The sequence below is a fragment of the Trifolium pratense genome, linkage group LG2 (genome assembly GCF_020283565.1).
Source record: "Trifolium pratense cultivar HEN17-A07 linkage group LG2, ARS_RC_1.1, whole genome shotgun sequence".
In the NCBI taxonomy this organism is placed as follows: domain Eukaryota; kingdom Viridiplantae; phylum Streptophyta; class Magnoliopsida; order Fabales; family Fabaceae; genus Trifolium; species Trifolium pratense.
In genome coordinates, this window is record NC_060060.1 from 13,557,683 (window position 1) to 13,578,209 (window position 20,527).

The window sequence follows — 20,527 nt, forward strand, 5'->3', positions numbered from 1 at the left end:
CAATGACTCAAATATTGGACTTCAAAAAATTGTTATGCGGAAAGAAAGAGGCTTTTTGAGAAGGTTAACAAGTTGATGACTAAATGGAATGTGTGAAATTTGTAGTTGGTTGGCTGCCACTAAGTCACAAACAATAGGATTAGCACGTAAGCATAGAATCTCAGTAGTTGTAATGGCAATTGTGCGGTACTTAGCTTTAGCAGAAGAATGTGCAACTATGGATTACTTCGTGCAAGATCAGGAAATGACATTGGGTTCAGTTGATTTTTTTTATCAGTAGTATCTCTACCCCAATTAGCATTGCAAAATGCTGCAACATTTAAACTGCAGTCTTAATTTGATGTAAACCATGGGAAATGGTACTTTTGAGATAACGTAAAATCAACTTTAGAGTTTGCATGTGAGCTGTTGTAGGTGCATATATTGAGATAATTAATTTATTGACATCAAAAGCAACATCTAGTCGTATGATAAACCAACAAAGCTACAAACATGATTGGAAATTTTTTGATGAACAAAACGAGCAGGTTGAGACATATAGACATCCTCAAATATAGTTTCATGTAAGAACCATTTTAGTTGTTTGAGGTTTAATGATCGGGCTAAAGGTGTCTTTAAAATCAATGTCGGAGGTTGATCAAAACCTTTAGTAGTCAACCTTGCCTTGTATCGAGCAATTGATTCGTTTTAAATGAAACACCCATTCGCTGCCAATGATATTATGTTTGGAGTGTGGAGGAACAAGAGACTGTGTGGCATTCTTCATCGGAGTGGTAAATTCATCGGACATTGCGTGTTGAGTAGCACTCAATTAAAAAATTTGTTTTGAACTATCGTCGGTTTGAAATCGTCGCTATTTATTTTATTTTTTATAATATCTTGCTGAGTTTTTTTGCTGCAATTAATTGTTTATTTCCTAAACAAAAATTATGACTAACACAAACAAACATTATTTCTTTGAAAAGGAAAAGTTGAAAATTCTAATGCTTTCTCTCTTCTTTTTTCTCAAGTTTGGAGAGAACAAAAAAAGTGCGGGACCCAACAAAATTTTATCTTTCTCACCTGTTTCTCTGCTCCTCCAAACAAAAGAAATTCCCTCTTTCTCTTATATTTCTCTCTCTCTCTCTCTCGTCTCAATTTCTTGCTAAAAAAACAGACCCGTCTGTAATGGAATGATAGATATATATTTTGTATTTTTCTCCTTTCTTCTCACTTGAGAGAAGACCACAAAAAGTAGCAGGGTGCGTGGTTTTTTAACTCTCTCTCCAATTTCTCTTCATACCAAACATAAACATAAGAAATTCAACCTCTCTCTCCAATTTCTTTCTTTGCTAACTCTCACTTCACATCTTCTCTCAAAACAAACACACCCATGAGTTTTTGTCTTCTTTCATTCTCATTTTCTATAAATCAAATCTAATGGGATATATATGTTTTTTTCTGGACACAATGGGATATATATGTTGGAAGTACTTTTCAAATCTTAATTTATTTGGGTTTACATACCAAAATTAATATCCATTTATATACATTTTACGCATTCTAACTAGGCTGGAATTTGAACTTTAAATTTTCAACTTCTTCAAATTTAAAGTGAGTATTTGTTTGACAAAAGCTACTAAGATACTTGAACAACAAAAAAAAAGTAAATAAAGTTAAGTGAATTTTTTTGTCCCTACATAAAAAAATTAAAATTTTGGTCTTCATTTTATTAATTTTTTGAGACGTAAATGACCACCTGACAATATCTTGTTTTTACGTTGCATTCAACGTCTCTATATGACTTAATTTTTTTTGAAAAAAAATTAAATGAATATGTATACAAAATATAAATTAAATCAAATCAAAGATTTGCTCAAACTATTATTTAATTTTCTAAGACGGTAATAACCCGTCCGACCATATTCCTATTATACATTTCTTGAGCGACAAGTATTCTAAATAGAGAAAATACAATTCTCGAGCGAACAGCAGAGGTTACACATAACATAACTCATTAACACACATGATTCAAACCTATAATCAAAAGTACTTTAAAAACTGCTTTTCTTTCTTAGTCCTCCCTTCTTTGATCATCTCCTGGCTCCATGTCAGAATCACTTCTGATTCCTGATCATCTCCTGATGATTTAGAGATTGAAAATAAAGAAATCAAATATTCACATAGAAACTAAATTTGTGAATATCAAAAGCATTGCTAAAGGCCACAAAAACTTTGTGTTGAGATATTCAGAAAAACTTGCCTCTTCCTCTGCGGTAAAGATGTACATCTTCCACTCCACAAAACCACTAGAATCAGAAGACGCCTCGTTTTTGTCTTCTGGCTTATCAACTTCTACGTTTTTGTCTTCTGGCTTATCAACTTCTACGTTTTTGTCTTCTGGCTTAGCAACTTCTTTGTCTTTGTTTCTTGAATGGGGCTTCCTAGCAGCTTTTGATTATTTATTTATTATTTTGATCAAATAAGAAACCAAAGGGTGAGGATATTTTAATATGGCTGACAGATAAAAATGAAAAAGACAAGGCACAACAGCAAAATGCATACATCAAACCGCCAAAAACATAATAGGAGACAGACAAAACAACAAAATAATGATAGAAAACGAAAAAACAAAAAGGGATCAATTTTCCTAGTCTGGCAACAATAGCAAGATAAACATAACCAACTTATGTCCATATATTAACGCCATATCAAGAACCTGCTTTTGCATGAAAGCAAAAATAATTGTATCTTCACATGGTTCTGAAGTCGAAATCTAAATCATAACAAATGGATGAAGCGCAAATTAATTCAACTGCAAAGAAACTTACTTCTTACTTCTTGCTTCTCAGCGAGGCTGGTTGCCACATAAAGCTTTCCATCTACACTCTCTACTCTTTGCTTCTTTTCAATTTCAACTTCTGTTCATTGTTTTGATCAAATAAGAAACCAAAGGGTGAGGATATTTTAATATGGCAGAAAGTTAAAATAGAAAAAGACGATGCACAACAGCCAAACCGCCAAAAACAAAATAGAAGACGGGCAAAGCAGCAAAAAAATAGTAGAAAATAAAATAGGCTCAACTTTCCAAGTCTGGCAACAATAGCAAGATAAACATAACCAACTAATGTGCATATATTAACACCCAATCAAGAGACTGCATTTTCATAAAACACGAAAGCAAAAAAAATTGTATCTTCACAAGGTTCTGAAGACAATATCTAAATCATAAGAGATGGATCATGGATCATGCTGCAATATAACATTACAGCAATGAGAAAACGTACTTTCACTTTAAATTTCCCAATCTTAAACATACAGACAATAACATAAAGAGAATAAACAATTAAATAAAAAAAGAAACAAGAAAAAAACATACAAGTTTATAAAAATAAAAGGAGGTGATTTGAGTTACCCATTTGTGGTGCTTGTGACACGACAATGATTGATGAGAGAATCGGCCGGTGGCAAAGTTCCTTTAAATTCCAACAGATTGCACAACTAATATGAAAGAACAAAATTCTTATAAGCGGCAAAAACCAAAAAAATTTATCGTAGCCCTAACAAAGAACCCTAACTCCCCAAACCGACTTAAACCAAGAACCCTAACCATCTCAATTTCTCAATATTTCCAACCATCACAGAACAGATTCAAATATATATATATATTTAGTGTGATTGAGGGTTTAAATTCATCAAAACACAATCAATTTCTATGCAAATATGCAAATAAAGATTGAAACCGCGTAACGATGAAGAACGAGGAGAAAACGAAGAAGAAAACAAACCAGCAACGGGAAATGGAGTCAAAAACTAGAGATGTGGATTCACTGCATTCATCATTTCTATCCAGTCGGTGCAGTCAAATGAATCTGGACCCTTCATATCATCCAATGCTCAATATACTGCCACACCACCAATCCAAATAAAAATCGTAAACTGATAAAAAAACCGAAAATCGTAAAAACCAAATATTTTTTTGATGTGTTTCAATGTCATTTTGTGAAAACTGTTGAATCGAATTGAATTTTGTATTGATTTTTCAAAACCGATCTAAACATAACTAAACTGCATACCTATTTTTTAATACTTATTTACCTTTTTATTAGTACGATAGTATTACATTGTTTTTAATTTCTCAATAATATTTATTTGTTAATCTATTTTTTTTTTAATATGTTATAGGTTTTTGTTCAATTTAATCTATTTTTTTAATATGTTATAGGTTTTAAATATAACTGATAATTATTATTGCAAAATATTAATTCTTAACGTACTATATGTTACGATTTACATCAAATATATTATTTTACCGTGTCTTTATAATATTTAATTTAAAAAATTAATTTATAATTTGGATATCCAAAAACCGATACAAATTAAACCACAAAAAATTGGATCGGGTTTTTTTAATCAGCCATCCAAAACTTAACCGAGATGCGAGTAATTTTAGCTTTGGATCAGATGAATTTTGGTCTCAAAACCGATCCAAACAGAACGGCGAACACTCCTACCTATGGCCCACCAAAAATCGTACAAGCATATTAAATCTAGCTCGGTCAAAAAAAGAGAACAAGTTTTTTTTTTGTTGACAGTCTATCAAAAATCACGCATACTGACATTCCAAATTTATCTCTCGTTACTTAGGATGTGCATGTGGTGTGTAAAATTAGAAAAAACTTAAAAAATCCCATTTGTATTCTACCATGCGAGTAGAATTCGCTTTCCACAATGCGAAAATGTCGACTATGTAAAAACATAGTCTCACATGGAGTCAAAATTGATTGCCACATGGCTAAATGTGATTGGCCACATGAGAGACAATGAATAGAGTTCAATCAATCGAATTGCTTGAAGACTTCTATAAAAGGGGGGAAACATGGTATGCAAAAAGCAAATCACAACTCTCTTTCTCCCCATTTTTATTTTCTGATGGAGATTTTTTTTTTTTATACTTTTTTTGGTTGTTTTTATTTTAATTAGTTTCGTCTAAATAACTGCATAGTCCATCATTGATAAATAAAAATTCACTAATATAACAACCTAAACACATATTAACCCATAAAAATATTCTAAAACAATTATAAATATCAACCAGACTACTGAGTCCCCCCCCCCTCTACACTCATCCTCCGCTAACGAAAGACATACACGACTGCCAAAGACATTTTATGCACATTTTGTTGGGCATGGGTGCCCTTTAGTTAATCCCCACTATGCAGCAGTGAAGACGCAAGCTATCAGATCTCACAAAGTTAGAAGCAAACGAGCCCTCCCTCTTAGCATCCTCCTATACGTACTAGGGCTTCCATATTAGCTAGCCATGACGGATATCCTGGAGGCAGAGGCCTTAGGTAGGAATGTGAGATCTGAAAATACCACCTCATATACCCAGTCACAGTACTAGTGTACCACGAATATAGAGGAAGACCTCCTCCATGCTATTCCGTCAACACCTGATCCATGTACTTGGTGTAATGAAAGGAAATATGTTCCCTAGTGCTGAGCGGAATTGCGGATTAAGCTGGATGGCGAGAAATGGTCTACACATGATCGAACCGTCGAAGGACCCGCTCAGGCAGGTACATGATCGTCACCTGTCTAGTTATGAGCCAACCAGAGTATTAGCATATATCTTGTAACGGTCGTGCAACTCTGTGGTTATCATATCGTGCTCAGTTGATGTCGAAGGTCAGCATTCGATCAAGCCCAAACGATATGCCTTTACGAAAGTGAGCCTCTTTCTTGGAAGATTTTTTTTCTTTCTTGGAAGAAATTTATTGGAGCAGGCCGTGAATTAGCGTACCTACAATTCTCAACCTATGCGCACAAATTACGGAAGTGGTGAAGGATCTAGGTCTCAAGTAACAATTACTTAACAATTAACCAAGCACGTCACAATTACTTAACAATTGCGTAAAAAAACATTTATTGACAGTTATATTGATTTTGTTACCTAAATTAGTGTCATATAATAACATGTGACGGCCTTTGTCGACGGTGTGGTGGTAGCTCATTGATTTATTAGTTCATTAGTATATTTAAAAATAAATATAATTATTTATTTAAATGTTGAAATTTGCAAGGATTTTAAAAAAAATTAGTTTGAATTTGTGAATGACCAAAAGTCACAAAAAATTAAAATAAGGAGATTAAAAAATTAACTTTTAAAATGAGTACCAAAACTTTTAAAAATTAAAAATAAGTAAGACCAGAATTATATTCCAAATTCTAAAGAGTTTCTTTATCTAACTATCTAAGTGTGTGTTTGGTTTGGCGGCGAAAAAAATTGAGTTTGAGAGAATTAAGTTTAGTTAAAAGTGAGTTGAACAAAAGTTATGTTTGGATACATTAGTAAAAGTGATTTTCACTAATTTATATTGTTTGAATAATTTAGATCAAAATTACTTTTAGGGTCACTAATTACAAAATGATTTTTATATAAGTGTGTCTATAAATTTCATGTTTGTTACGTTCTTTTTTGCTTTCTGTTAATTTATTTATAGATGGTACAAAATTATATATGATTTATATATAAAAAAATGGGATTTTTAATGCAACTTTTCTTCTTTAATATATAATTATTTTTTGAAGGGGAGGGGGTAATTTTTGACAAAAAAGATTTATTTTTATTAATTCCTACTGTAAGGGCAATAGGGGGAAGTTACAATTCCTATTGTAATAAATCGAGGTCAAACTCAATTCTAGAGGATAAAAAAACAATTTCATTTTAAATACCCAAACGACATTAAATCACGTTTGGACTGGGTAACATTCGTTTTTTGCCTTCAAACTCTCAACCAAACATTTGCATCAAAAAACTATCTAAAGGCGCGAAACAAACCCTTAACCCCTAAATCATCCATTATCTCTCAAAGTCTCTTCAATGGTCGAACTGGATAGCTTGTTCAAACAAAAAAGAAAGGTTGTAGATGATTATCGTAAAAAAGCACTTATTGTTGCTTTTACGTACAAGCATAATGAGCTAAAATCCACTCGCATTGGTTGGGCTAGTGTTGATTCGGCAAGTAGATTTAGTGAGTTTCTGGTGAACGAGCACAGATTTCCCTGGGAAAACGTCCAAATGTTAACGGATGTTGGTGTAGATCGTACCGGTACTCAAACTGCTGATGAAATACTAGATCCTCTGTGTAGTATGATAAAAGAAGCAAAAGCAGAGGATATTCTTCTGTTTGTTTTCTGTGGTCATGGAGGTCGCGTACAAGAGTATACATACAACAACAGTTTCGGCTGGATGAAATGTTCGGTGGCTGGAATCAGACCTGATGGAAAGAAAACTGTCATAACAGGTATATGTTCTATGTTGTGTTGTTATTATGTAATGGGTAAAAGTAGTAGATGAAGCAAGAACACTCATTAGATTAGGCGTGTCCTGGTGTCGGCATTCTTCATAGGAGTGTTAAATTCATCGGACATTGCACGTTTCCACTCAACATGCTGTAGAGCTTGAGTAACACTCGATTAAAATTTTTATTTTGAACTAGTCGGTTTGAAATTGTCGCTATTTATTTTATTTTATTTTTTATAATATCTTGCCAAGCATTTTTTGGCTGCAATTAACTGTTTATTTGCTATTTTTTTTCTACTTAATGACTAATGTTCAAACACAAAACATAAGTTGTCACATATACCCAAACATTCGAAACATATAGCAAAATTTTAACACACGTGTCTAAACAACCAAAATACATAACAAGGTGTCTTATTCTTTCAAATTAATTTTCAATAGATTGAGCGATACAACACAACATAGAACATATAAACATGGATTTAAACAACACAACTTAGAACATATACACAGTTTTTGCTTCATATACTACTTCTACCCATTCATAATAACAACACAACATAGAACATATACACAATTTTCTTTTTATTAGGTCCGATTCCAGCCACCAAACATTCCATCCAACCGGAACTGTTGTTGTACTTGGATGTATACTTTTGTATACGACCTCCATTACCACAAAAAATAAACAGAAGAATATCCTCTTCTTTTGCTTCTTTTACAATACTACACATGGGATTTAGTATTTCATCAATAGTTTAAGATTTAAAATGGGATTTTAAAACAACCTCGTTTGATTGATTCTATTTTGTCAACAACAGAGACTCAATGACATTTTATTTTCATCCTTGACATAAACATTTGTCATCTCCCCAACAAGAGCTTTGTTAGATACTTTATATTCATTCTCCTGACAGTCGACATCAATGTTTCCAGAACATAGATTCTATGGTTCTATTCTCATATGATCTTTTCGCTTTGACAAGAACTAACAAGAACTTTAAAGTCCTGGTTGAACGGATAACCGAATTGTAATGATGTATTCATCAGCAGTTTTGCGTTTTTTTGCTAGTTGTTGCGACATTGTTCGCAGTGCTAGTTCTTATCACTTCTTCTGCCCCTTCTATTATGGCATTAGATGAACAACAATATATAAGCATCGTAAATGAACAATCTTGTGGTATAGTTGAAACAATGTCCTGTAAATCGTCTATAAAAATAAAACATTTAATTTTGTCACACCTCGTTTCACCTATTCCTATAATTGTTTAGGATTTAGGGTTTATTTTGTGCTTCGTTCTTGCGTGTTATGTGTTTAAACACTCACACGCCTTATACACAATATCTGACATTGATTGTTTGTGTATTTAAATTAAGAAACTATATTTTTAATCTCATTAAACTACCACTACGAGAAATTTGACGATTAGCAGCGGTTCTAAACCATTGAAACACCCTACAACGATTTTTCAAAATTTAACGATTTTTCAAACTTCCATAGAAACTGTTGTAGACATGTTAGCGTCGGTTAAAATCGTCGCAATAAGCAAGAACAACGAGTTGAATTGAACCTTTCGCAGCGGTTTTAAACCGAGGTGGTTCAATTAAATTTTTTTGTTTTAAAATAGCGTCGGTTTGAAATCATCGCTATTTTTTTAAAACTGAACTTTTTTTAATAAATACTCCCTCCGATCATTAATATAAGAAGAAATTCACTTTTTAGATACATTGAAATATTGAATGTATCTAGTTGATATTATAGTCTAGATACATCAATATTTCAATGTATCTAAAACGTGAACTTCTTCTTATATTAAGAACCAGAGGGAGTAATATTCAAACACAAAACTATGTACTAAATTAATGGATAACGAAAGTTCGATCCGTAATAATACATAACATAGTAAAATTTTGCAACTAAAGTTGTCACATAAACCTAAACATCCGAAACACATAGCAAAAATTTAACACACGTGTCTAACCAATCAAAATACGTAACAATATATGTTCTAACACATGTCTAATTAATCAAAAACTATATTTAAATATTCTCGTGTGAAGCCTCTTGATCACCTTCTAGCATATCATGACTAGAGTCAATAAAGCGCCATATTTCAAAATTGATCACACTCTAAACGTCGTTTTTTTTATTTGGAAGCCAAAACATAGCGTTCACTACCACTTTAGTAAATTATTTCACCGTTTTTGTAACAGAGAATAACTTGAAGGGTAGCGGTGCAATAAATTGAAAACTTAAGGACCTATGTATTACCAAAAAAATTAAAGGACCTCCGCATATATTTGACCTAGTTTTTTCTTCAAAATGTGTTATTCTTTCAAATTTTCAATAGATTGAGCGGTACAAGTTTCTCAAAAAGACATAAATGAACAAAAAAAAGTAACATAGAATATGCCTTATGAACTGATCATTGTTGCTACTTTAACTTATATCAACGTATCCTTCCATTCAACGGCATTGCGTTAAGATTTTTGAAAAATATGTATAAAAAAGTCATGTTAAAATTTAATTAAGCCTAAATTTCTGTGTCCAAACAAATGGCTTATTTCAATGTCACAATGACGCATCAACCTATGTAATGTAACCATGACCAATATATTCCAAGTTCAAATTATGTTTTATATTGTGCCGGCAACTTATGCTGATTTCATTGTACAATTTCTCTACTCTCACTCTACCTAGCATGCCACTTTCTATCACCAATGTCAACCATAATCTTTCTTTAATTACATCCTAATTGATAGAATATTATGTAATTAAGTTTGATTTATTGTAATTATTTATAATTATTCTCCTAGGTTTGACTTTTTTTTTACAATGGAGCAGATGATCGAACTCATAACTTCAATGTAAAGACAACAAATGATCATAGGTAAAGTCAAACATACGAGAATAACTATAAATAATTACAGACATAATTACTGAAAATCAAACTTAATTACATAATATTCTATCACTAATATTTCATCTTTGATTAGGTGATTTCAAAATATGAATTATTCCTTTCAGCTACCTCTTCTTATGTCCCTTATATAGTTATATAGTCTCACTCTTCAAAAAGTTCATAATTCAAAACCATTGAGCTCAAAAGAGCACATCACAAAACACATAGACTCTATCTAGATGGAGAAACTATTCAAAATTAAAGCCACGTTCTTGAAGTTTCTATCAAAACAACCAGTGTCACTAGTTGCATTTCAAAACCCAACTCTTAGTCCTTGTCGATCGCCTACGACACACGGTGTTTCATTGTTCCCTAAAGAACATAGAAGAAAGCACAAAAGGGGAATTAGTTTTAGTCCAAAAGAACCAACTTCTCCGAAAGTCTCGTGCATCGGTCAGGTTAAGTCCAAGAAGAAGAAGAAAAAGGACATGAAGTTACATAAAGGGGTTCAACAAGTTTCAACCAAAAACAATGATTCTGTTAGGTGTCATGAAAAGAAGCTTTTGGTTTGGAATTCTAAGGGAAGTTATGAGGGTGGGAAGCAAGGTGGGGAAGAGAAGTATTCAGCTATGGTGAGTAGTGTCCCTCCAACTTTGGATTCTATGAAGAAATTTAGTAGTGGGAGAGGATCATTGTATGATTTTGACGCAACACTATCAGAAAGGTGAATGTAACATATTTTTTTTATATTAACCCTCTCGTTCTCACGAGAAGACGCCCCAGTAATTCAGAGTCCGGACGCGAAGTTTTCGGAAAAACTCATTAACCAGTTGAACTTAATAACTTAGTTAAGGTGAATGTAACATTTTTATTTTGGTAATAATAAGAATGTAACTTTCATTTATAGTGCTCTATAGCAAAAGATGATTTAATGTTTGTTGTAGTCACACCAAAACATATTAGAGCATTTTTTTATAAATAATTTTGATTTTAGACTCAGGCGGCGCTGCAATTTAAATTTAATGGACACTTTCACGACCTTCCATGGTGGTCAAGAAAAAAAAATTATGATATAAGATGTCATCGTTTCTCCATTCTCTTTATTAAAAAATAGGCACGTTTTTAAAAGTGCATATTCAGAAACAATATAAATGATTTAAAAATACCCATTTAGACAAAAAATTGATTTTTTTTTCCGATAAGATTGTTTTAAATGAATGTCGGAGGTGGGGAAAAGAGCCTCAAAATATTTTTTTACCCTTTCATTATAAAAATAAAAATTTGACAATGGACTAAATTCTTTACTGAAGTAGCAGACGTGTAAAATCTTATAATCTTCAAGTTTTACACTATTATCTATTTAGGGGGTGCATTGGATTGAAATTTCGAAAGACTATTTTGGCAAAAAAATTATTGAAGATTTTAAAAGACTTTGTGAGATTATATTGATTTTGTAAGATTTTAAAAGACTTTTTTAAAAGACTTTTTACAATCAAGATTCTTAATACAAGAATCTGTGAGATTTTATAACTAGACTTTTGAGATTTTAAAAAACTTTATGGATTTTTAAGATTTAAATGACTCAATAAATTCAATACAAATTTCTTCTAAAAATATAAGCAATCAATCAATCATTCCTTAAAATACATCAAGGACATAATATAAACAAATAAAATTATAAAAGTGAATAAAAAAAAATGATAAATAAATTAAAATGTTTAAATAAAGAAAATAAAAATGGTTCTAATAATAATAACACAAAAAAGAAAAAAAAATTAACGTTTTAACAAAAAAAAAGTGAAGAAAAATCAACATCATATTTATTTTTTACGGTAAGAAAAAAAAAGAAAAACATCATGTTTTTGTGCATATGTAATCGATATTTGAATAAAGAAACAAATGGATCAACGATATCGTGTTGGTGTGATGATTAACGTTTCAATCATATGCTATATATGTTAGGGTTCTTAACGAATGATGATATCCAGTGATTGAATCATGTTCCTGTAGTTTTTATTTGTGTGGACATATAATAACCTCAAGGTCGTTTAACCACAGCATAAACAATCAACGATATAGGTATGCATAAAAATCGATGAGCTTGACAGTAGTCTGCCGGTAAGTGGTAGAAAAAAAAGTCTTGGAAAATTATAAAAAATCTGAAGGGTTTGAGTGAGATTGTTGAAATGGTGTTTTATGTGTATTTTTAACTAAAAAGTCTTTCAAAATCCATTCTACAAGAAAATCCATCAAAATCTATAGACTTTTGAATACCAACAGACATTTTAAAAATACTAAGAAATCTTAATTGAATACCAACAGATTTTGTTGACTTAAAAAAAAAATCTTAATTGTCTTAATTGAATACCACAAAATTTATTTAACTTTTGTAAAAGTTTTGATTGAATACCACAAGATTTTTTTATCATAAAAAAGTCTTTTAAAATCCTTTAAAATCTCAATCCAATACACCATCTCAAATCAAAGTATATGAGCTATGAGTTCAAAGTAGCTAGCTAAATAACATAATATGCATATATTCAGCACCTGAAACTGAAATTGAGTGGCCTTATTATATAAGATCATTGTAGGGAACACACTTCGGAGGCACATCCTAGGCCTCAATGAAACTTGACATTGGAATAAGATCAACAATTGAACATGGAAAAAATGTCTTCAACCAAAACCAGAAAATTATCCATCTAGGAAAACAAGGAAAAGTTGAAGAAGCCAAAAGGGTGTTCTCAAATGTAATCCACAAAAACCATGCCACATATAATTCCATGATATCTGTGTTTGCCAAAAATGGTAGAGTTAGTGAGGCACGACAACTGTTTGATAAAATGTCTCAAAGAAACCTTATTTCTTGGAACACTATGATTTCTGGGTATCTTCACAACAACATGGTTGAAGAAGCTAATAAGTTGTTTAATGTAATGCCAGAAAGAGATAATTTTTCGTGGGCTTTGATGATAACTTGCTATACGCGTCAAGGGGAGCTTGAAAAGGCTAGAGAATTGCTTGAGTTGGTTCCTGATAAGTTGGACACTGCTTGTTGGAATGCAATGATTGCTGGTTATGCAAAGAAGGGTCGGTTTGATGATGCTGAGAAAGTTTTTGAACGGATGCCGGTTAAGGATTTGGTTTCTTATAATTCTATGTTAGCTGGTTATGCGCAGAATGGAAAAATGGGTTTGGCTATGCAATTTTTCGAGAAGATGGCAGAGACGAATGTGGTTTCATGGAACTTGATGGTGGCTGGGTTTGTTAATAGTTGTGACTTGAGTTCTGCTTGGAAATTGTTTGAGAGGATTCCAAATCCTAATGCTGTTTCTTGGGTTACGATGTTGTGCGGGTTTGCTAGACACGGAAATATTGTAGAGGCTAGGAAACTCTTTGACAGAATGCCTTGTAAGAATGTGGTTTCTTGGAATGCGATGATTGCAGCCTATGTCCAAGACTTACAAATTGATGAAGCTGTTAAGTTGTTCAAAGAAATGCCATATAAAGATTGTGTATCATGGACTACAATAATTAATGGGTATGTTCGGGTTGGTAAGCTTGATGAAGCACACAAAATTTACAATCAGATGCCTTACAAAGACATAGCGGCGAAAACAGCATTGATGTCAGGACTAATGCAGAATGGAAGGATAGATGAGGCTAGTCAAGTTTTCAGTCAACTCGGTAAACGTGATGCAATTTGTTGGAACAGCATGATTGCAGGCTATTGCCAGAGTGGAAGAATGGGTGAAGCTCTCAATCTATTTAGACAAATGCCTGTTAAGAATGCTGTTTCGTGGAATACTATGATTTCGGGATATGCTCAGTTGGGACAGATGGATAGAGCAGCAGAGATCTTTGAGGCAATGGTGGAAAGAAATATTATTTCCTGGAATTCTCTTATTACAGGGTTCCTTCAAAATAATTTATACTTGGAGGCTCTCAAGAGTTTGGTTTTGATGGGGAAGGAAGGAAAGAAACCTGATCAATCAACTTTTACATGTTCCTTAAGTGCATGTGCTAATCTTGCTGCTTTGCAAGTAGGCAAGCAACTGCATGAATACATCCTGAAAAGTGGTTACATAAACGACTTATTTGTTAGCAATGCTCTGATTGCCATGTATGCAAAATGCGGAAGTGTACAAAGTGCTGAACAAGTGTTTAAAGATATTGAATGTGTTGATCTTGTTTCTTGGAATTCCTTGATTTCAGGCTATGCTTTGAATGGATATGCCAATGAGGCATTTTGGGCCTTTGAACAGATGTTATCAGAAGGGACGGGACCTGATGAGGTTACCTTTATTGGGATGTTGTCAGCTTGCAGTCATGCCGGTTTAGCCAATCAGGGTTTGGATTTATTTAAATGCATGATTGAAGATTTTGCTATTGAACCCTTGGCTGAACACTACAGCTGCCTAGTTGACTTGCTTGGCCGAATGGGTAGGTTAGAGGAAGCGTTCAACATAGTGAGGGAGATGAAAGTGAAAGCAAATGCTGGATTATGGGGTTCACTGCTTGCAGCTTGTCGTGTACACAAGAACATGGAACTTGGTGAAATTGCTTCTGTGAGGCTTTTAGAACTCGAGCCGCATAACGCCTCCAATTATATTACCATGTCAAACATGCAGGCTGAGGCTGGAAGGTGGGAAGAGGTTGAAAGATTAAGAGTGCTAATGAGGGAGAGAGAAGCTGGAAAGCTACCAGGCTGTAGCTGGATTGAAGTACAAAATCAGATACAACATTTTGTCTCGGACGATCCAGGAAAGCTGAGAACTGAAAATATTCAAATTATATTGAATACTTTATTTGCACACATGAGAGACAAGAGTAACATATCTGACATAAAATCAGTTTTTGACATATTATGATCGGAGGTACTCTCTGTCTGACCTCATCATCTTAGCCTTAGAGTAATATTGAAAAGGTTAATTCAAATACCTTTAGATGTTAGTACAGTGTTACAGTAGATGAGCATATATCGATGGATACCGTTACTTGATGTTCTTGTGTTGTCTATGTGACCTACATATTCATATCTGTGATATTATCTATACTCTTAACAACGGGGATAACCCCCAAATCTCCTGTTGAAACACATTTTTAGTGGTTCCGTCTTTCTTTCATTTTTTTAATGGACGCGTGTCTGTGATTTCCTTAATTATCGCTGGTCATTTGCACTTTACAAGTTAAGTTATTTAGTATTTCATCTGTCATAGAGTAGATATTTGTAGGCTGTTATTGTCAGATGTCTTTTCTACATTATTTAATGTATATATTTTTTGTCATGAAGGTTTTAAAAAGCAAAAAATGTGATATTGTGCGTGGTTTTGTTTGTTGTTGAAGTTAAGGTCTTCATTGGTAGATTGGTTAACGTTTTTAGCACTGAAGATCAAGTGGGAGTGGTTGTTTCCCTGCGGTAGCGGTGATTCAACGAGGATTTAAACAGGGGGCGATTGTTGTTGTGCGGCGAAGCTGCTTGGGAATCACAGTGAGAGTGATGATGTCGTGTGGTGTGTGGTGTGGTGGCTGTGATTCAACAACTATTTTGCAAATCATTCTCTCACCACATGGTAATATCAAAATCAAAATCCTTGCCTTCTCTAATCTTCTCAGTTATTCTTCCTCTTTGTTTTTCCATTGTTTCCAGTTTAAGCACACCCAGTAATTCAACATTGCTTCAATTTTTCCTCTCTTCTCTTATTCTCTGTTCATTTTGCTTATTCTATTACTACTTAGGTCTGAGAGAAAAGTCTCATAAAAACTTACAAGAGAAAGCTTATTGTTCAGATTTTATCCAAACTGGAAAAATGTTAATGTTAATCAAATTTTCCTTTTATTAGTTGATAACTCTAACGAAAGAACCATTAGATGGAAGAGGCGTTCAATGCAGCTTTCGAGAAGAAGGATTGCAAATTGGCAATTCTCTTGCATATAGATTTACCGATTTTTCATCTTCTATGTTTTTGAATCATAGGTTTATTTTTCTTAATTTTTGAGATTTGCTCTTTGTGAGTTTTTGTTTATCATCAGCTATACCAATAGTATCAATTTTGTTTTGTTAGTTTGCATTTTAATTTTGGGGTACGAGGGGTGGTGCCCTGATGTCATGTCAGCAGCATGCATAAGATGTTTACACTTAACTAGTATGTTATAAGGAGTCTTACTTTCTATTTTTTCCTCACTTGCGAAGCCTCATGAGTAATCTTTATCATATTTTGTTGCAATTGTCAGCAAACCCACTTACACGGAATCTAGTTTATACCTTATTATAGCACTGTCTCTATCTTATCTTGCCCTTACAGGTGAGAATAAAAGGTCTTGACTCTTTGGTATTATGAGGTTATCTTTGTCATTGGTCTGTGTAAAGCAGTATATATTTCAGATGTTGTGACTTTTTTCATTATTACTTGTGGAAAGTAGTCATTTAAGCATATAAAATCTGTCAATTTAATAAAGTATATGAAAATCCATCGATTTAGTCCTTAATATCTTAATAGCAAGAACTAAATTGACAAATTTCATATACTTAAATGACTACTTATTATATTTACATTTGTTTAGGGACTAAATTAGAGAGAGTGAGTTTAAGGATTATATTGATGGTTTATTCGTATTTTCTTATTTGTTTTTATTGAGTTCAATATGAACACATCTCTACCCTTGGCTATTATAAATATACATAGCAACATACTCATTAAGTGATTATATTTCTGTTAAAGCTCCTAGCTTAATGTACTTGTGATGTGAGTGTCAATATGCGTACACTTCGAGTCACGTGCTCATGTCTCAATACTGTGACTTTAACGATAGAAGTTGTAATTAACTTATACAGCTGGTAAGTCATTAAGTACCTTTTGATAACATTTTGTTGTGTTTATTTCTTCAAAGAAAAATTATGCTTAGTTTCCTAAAAGCATTCACTATATCACTATTTTTCTGGTTTTTGAGGAACCTCATTACAAAACCTTTAGTCACTTGTGGAAAATCCTGTTGCAACATGGTTCAGGTTACAATATCTCGGCTTTGATTTTGGCACATTGTCCCTATTCACATTGGATGAAGCTAACTTGCAGTGATTTTGTTTAGCCAAAGCCAATTTGGCCTATGCTTGGATAAATTTTAGTTTTGGTAAGATTTATGATTGAATCTTTGTACCTGTCTATACTAAAAAAACTCTGAGTACGTGTCTAATTTTGGAAAAATCGATTTGTTGGCTTTACAGAAAAAAGAGAGTTTGAATACATGTATTTTCTGTCTTTCTTTTTTTAATTGACTTGGGTTGCAAAAATTACATGCATCTTAACTGCATACCAATGAGATGATTAGCAAGGCCTATGAAAAGTTAGATCTTCAACTTGAATTTTTTTGGGGAAATACGATTGGATTTGAAGTTGAACCATCCTATATCTTGTCTTTATTAACTTTATCCTCCTGTCTTATATATGCAATCTGTTATCATAGTGGCTTTCCATCATGTATGGATTCCTTGTTAACATTTCTTATAGTTCTTCAATTTATATTGTGTCATTTTTTATTTTCTTCAATTTATATGATGAACTGATATCTTGTAAATTCCCACCAAGTAAAGATTATGAATTGATTCTTTCCATATGTAGTTGAGTTTGTGACATGAAAGTGAATTGATATGGTTGATCAACAATTCAAAATGTGTAGGATCGGAAGGAATTCACTGTCGATTGTTCCTTTTGTCTATTCATTATAATTTTTGTCTTATTATATCTGAGAACTGAATTTTATCACTATATATGTCTATAGTCTTACCAAAATTATTCTTCCTCTAAACTTTGTCAGGTCTGAAATCTCATTCTCTCACTCTATGAAGCATAGAAATTTGGTCTGAACTGATTGTTTCAATAGTTTCCATATGAAGCTTGAAGAAAGCACAAAGGTGGAAGCTTAGGTGCAAAACATCATGCCTCTCTCATTGTCTCATGCAAGGTTCAAGTTCAAGCAAAAATTAAATTTTAATGGCCAAGATCTCCTTAGTTATTAAAACTGTAGAGAATTTGGATTCATATTAACTTGACTTTTTCTGTTGCCATGTAACAAGAAAATGAAGTTTTAGACATTTGGGGTGGCCAATATGGTTTTTGCATCATTGTATTTCTAGTGGAAAAAGACATTGATGAAAGTTATTTATTTACTTCAAATCTGGATGGTGATAGCAGGGAGATGCTGCAACTCAACTCCAACTCCCACGATGAAGTTGCCTTGCTTCCTAAGTCATTAAAAATACTTTCCAGTTTCAATTCCAAGCAATAGCATGTTCTTCTTGGGTTGCTTTACACGTTTGTTTGGATCTAGACAAGTAGCAAGGAAGGAAAATTTGTGGATGGAATAGGGTGGGAGTTAGAACTTAGATTTGGGATTCCTGTTGTTAGTAGGTTCTGCATTCAACCACATCGGTGATGGTTTGATCGAGATTAAACAGTGTAGTTTTTTTTTTTTTAATAACAAAAACAAATAAAAAATTGAGATTTAAAATTTGCAGTATCCAATCTCAATCCAACGGTCACCGATGCGACCAAATGCGGGAATGTGGAAATTGTTAACTATTGGGAATTATGGTCATTTATGATTTCTTTACCTAAACCGGCAAATAAGTTCTTTATGCAAATAGTCCATTAATGATGCATGTGAAAAGGGAGGGAGAAAGAAAATCATGATATTTATTCTCACAAATAACTCTATAGATGTCATAATTTATTTAGATGTAAAAAGGAGCTGTTTGAAGTACATCACTGACTTTGGTCCTTTTTGTAATCACTGATGCAATGCCTAATATATTTTGTTGTCATGAATATCCAATTGTTTTGTTTGTATCAAAATAAAGTACCAAAAAAATTAGTGTCAAAACACTTTGAAAGCCTAAAAAAAACATGTCAGTACAATAAGTTATTTGCCACTTAGTTGATGAACAACTTGTCGTATATGAGATATTTTACGGCAATATGATGAGATCAGTTAACGAAAATGATCATAACTTAACGTTTTGTTATGTGAAGAACCATTTGAGTTAAGGTTAAAATTTGAGTTTGACAATATTGATTAAGCCTAAAAAAGTACTAATGAATATACTAAAACAAGCTAGTTTGTTCTATGTATTATACATGCATCAAACATATACCCCTACGTTTTTTTCAATAACAAATTGTTAGTTGTTATAATAGTTCATCAATACTCGAATTCCGAACCTCAAACTCCTTAACCATAAACTCAATTAACTCAATCAGTTGAACTACCATACGATCCTAACATATACCGCATGGTAAAAAGAATCATTCCTAGATTAGCAGAGACACAATGTCCTCGTAATGGAATCAAGGCTCGTGGTAGGACACATGAGTGATGAGTGTGTGTCGTTGTTCTTAGCCGTTGAGGGTCGATATCAGAGACCCATGGACGTGCCCCCACTATCTTTATACACCTAACCTACCTGCCACCAACGTGAAAAGCAACCTCAATGTTAGTTTCATGACTTTCAACTTTCATCTCATAATCATCTTATCCAACACCTTAATACCACACCACATCACGATTAAGATCTCACTAAACAACAAAATATTGATTTTACATACTAGTAATTTATTTATGAATTTATTTTGACGTGGAAGAATTGATTTATTGCACCCATAATCATAATCACAACAAAGGCTCTGTTTGGTAACACAAATAAGCTAGCTTATAGCTTATTATATGAGCTTATAAGCTTGTTTCAAAAAATTAGAGGTGTTTGGTAACAAGCTTTTTGTACTAGCTTATAGCTTTTTTTCAGATGCTATTTCAAGTAGCATTTGAGCTTATAGCTTATAGCTTTTTACACTTTATTCCATTTTTACCCTTTAATTTAATAACTACCCACTCTAAAAAATAAACTACCCACTATCAATTATGTAATTTTATATTTAATAACCACTTTAAAAGCTAATTTTACCAAACACTTTAATTTCAATAAGCTAGCTTTTCAGCTATCAGCTATAAGCTAGCTTTTCAGCTATCAGCTAGCTTATCAGCTATCAGCTAGCTTATAGCTTATTTTTACCAAACGGACCCAAAGCCAATAATGAAGACTAAATCCCAATAAATTAATCCCACACATCCCCCTTCAGCGTTGTCAATACCGTTCCACGTACCCTTACCGAATCTCTACATCAAAATCCACGCGTTCCAAACCATTTTTTTTATTTTTACGACGCAAACCAATATTTTAACATGATACTATTTGCGCTCAATTACGAAGACTAATCCTTCAATTAAATTGAAAAAAACTCATACCATTTTATCTAAATTCTATCATATAGTTTCGTGAGCT

The 20,527-nt window shown here is 32.9% G+C and overlaps 3 protein-coding genes across 7 annotated transcripts; 2 read left to right on the forward strand and 1 right to left on the reverse strand.

Annotated features, from left to right (window-relative positions):
• Window positions 1–1,805: 1,805 nt before the first annotated feature.
• LOC123905608 lies at window positions 1,806–3,849 on the reverse strand. 2 transcript variants are annotated; one of them, XM_045955282.1, is made up of 5 exons: window positions 3,768–3,849; window positions 3,395–3,480; window positions 2,811–2,900; window positions 2,243–2,430; window positions 1,806–2,120 (listed from the first exon to the last, which is right to left on the reverse strand). In XM_045955282.1, exons 2-5 carry the CDS (start codon window positions 3,396–3,398, stop codon window positions 2,097–2,099), a joined length of 306 nt encoding a protein of 101 aa, XP_045811238.1. In that variant the 5' UTR covers window positions 3,399–3,480; window positions 3,768–3,849; the 3' UTR covers window positions 1,806–2,096. The 2 variants fall into 2 exon arrangements, with proteins under 2 accessions (XP_045811238.1, XP_045811239.1); XM_045955283.1 differs by lacking the exon at window positions 3,768–3,849 and having other exon boundaries at window positions 2,243–2,331; window positions 2,362–2,430; window positions 3,395–3,760.
• A 6,248-nt stretch (window positions 3,850–10,097) lies between these two features.
• Window positions 10,098–11,150, forward strand: LOC123905610 (uncharacterized protein At1g76070-like). The gene has a single exon (XM_045955284.1). The coding sequence runs from the start codon at window positions 10,431–10,433 to the stop codon at window positions 10,917–10,919; it is 489 nt and encodes a 162-aa protein (XP_045811240.1). The 5' UTR covers window positions 10,098–10,430; the 3' UTR covers window positions 10,920–11,150.
• Window positions 11,151–12,674: 1,524 nt separating this feature from the next.
• On the forward strand, window positions 12,675–18,357 carry LOC123905612 (pentatricopeptide repeat-containing protein At4g02750-like). 4 transcript variants are annotated; one of them, XM_045955287.1, is made up of 4 exons: window positions 12,675–15,068; window positions 15,538–15,764; window positions 17,201–17,322; window positions 18,007–18,357. In XM_045955287.1, exon 1 carries the CDS (start codon window positions 12,816–12,818, stop codon window positions 15,060–15,062), a length of 2,247 nt encoding a protein of 748 aa, XP_045811243.1. In that variant the 5' UTR covers window positions 12,675–12,815; the 3' UTR covers window positions 15,063–15,068; window positions 15,538–15,764; window positions 17,201–17,322; window positions 18,007–18,357. The 4 variants fall into 4 exon arrangements, with proteins under 4 accessions (XP_045811243.1, XP_045811246.1, XP_045811242.1 ...); XM_045955290.1 differs by having other exon boundaries at window positions 12,708–15,068; window positions 15,543–15,764; XM_045955286.1 differs by lacking the exon at window positions 17,201–17,322 and having other exon boundaries at window positions 12,708–15,068.
• The last annotated feature ends 2,170 nt before the right edge of the window (window positions 18,358–20,527 follow it).

What these genes read in the sequence shown, in the direction of transcription:
- LOC123905608 (XM_045955282.1), bottom strand. An exon ending in TGAGAAGCAAGAAGTAAGAA is followed by an intron (nt 2,431 to 2,810) that starts GTAAGTTTCTTT and finishes AATAATCAAAAG; the next exon opens with CTGCTAGGAAGCCCCATTCA. An exon ending in TCTTTACCGCAGAGGAAGAG is followed by an intron (nt 2,121 to 2,242) that starts GCAAGTTTTTCT and finishes CTAAATCATCAG; the next exon opens with GAGATGATCAGGAATCAGAA.
- LOC123905612 (XM_045955287.1), top strand. Translation starts at nt 12,816, where the DNA reads ATGAAACTTGACATTGGAATAAGATCAACAATTGAACATGGAAAAAAT.
- LOC123905610 (XM_045955284.1), top strand. Translation starts at nt 10,431, where the DNA reads ATGGAGAAACTATTCAAAATTAAAGCCACGTTCTTGAAGTTTCTATCA.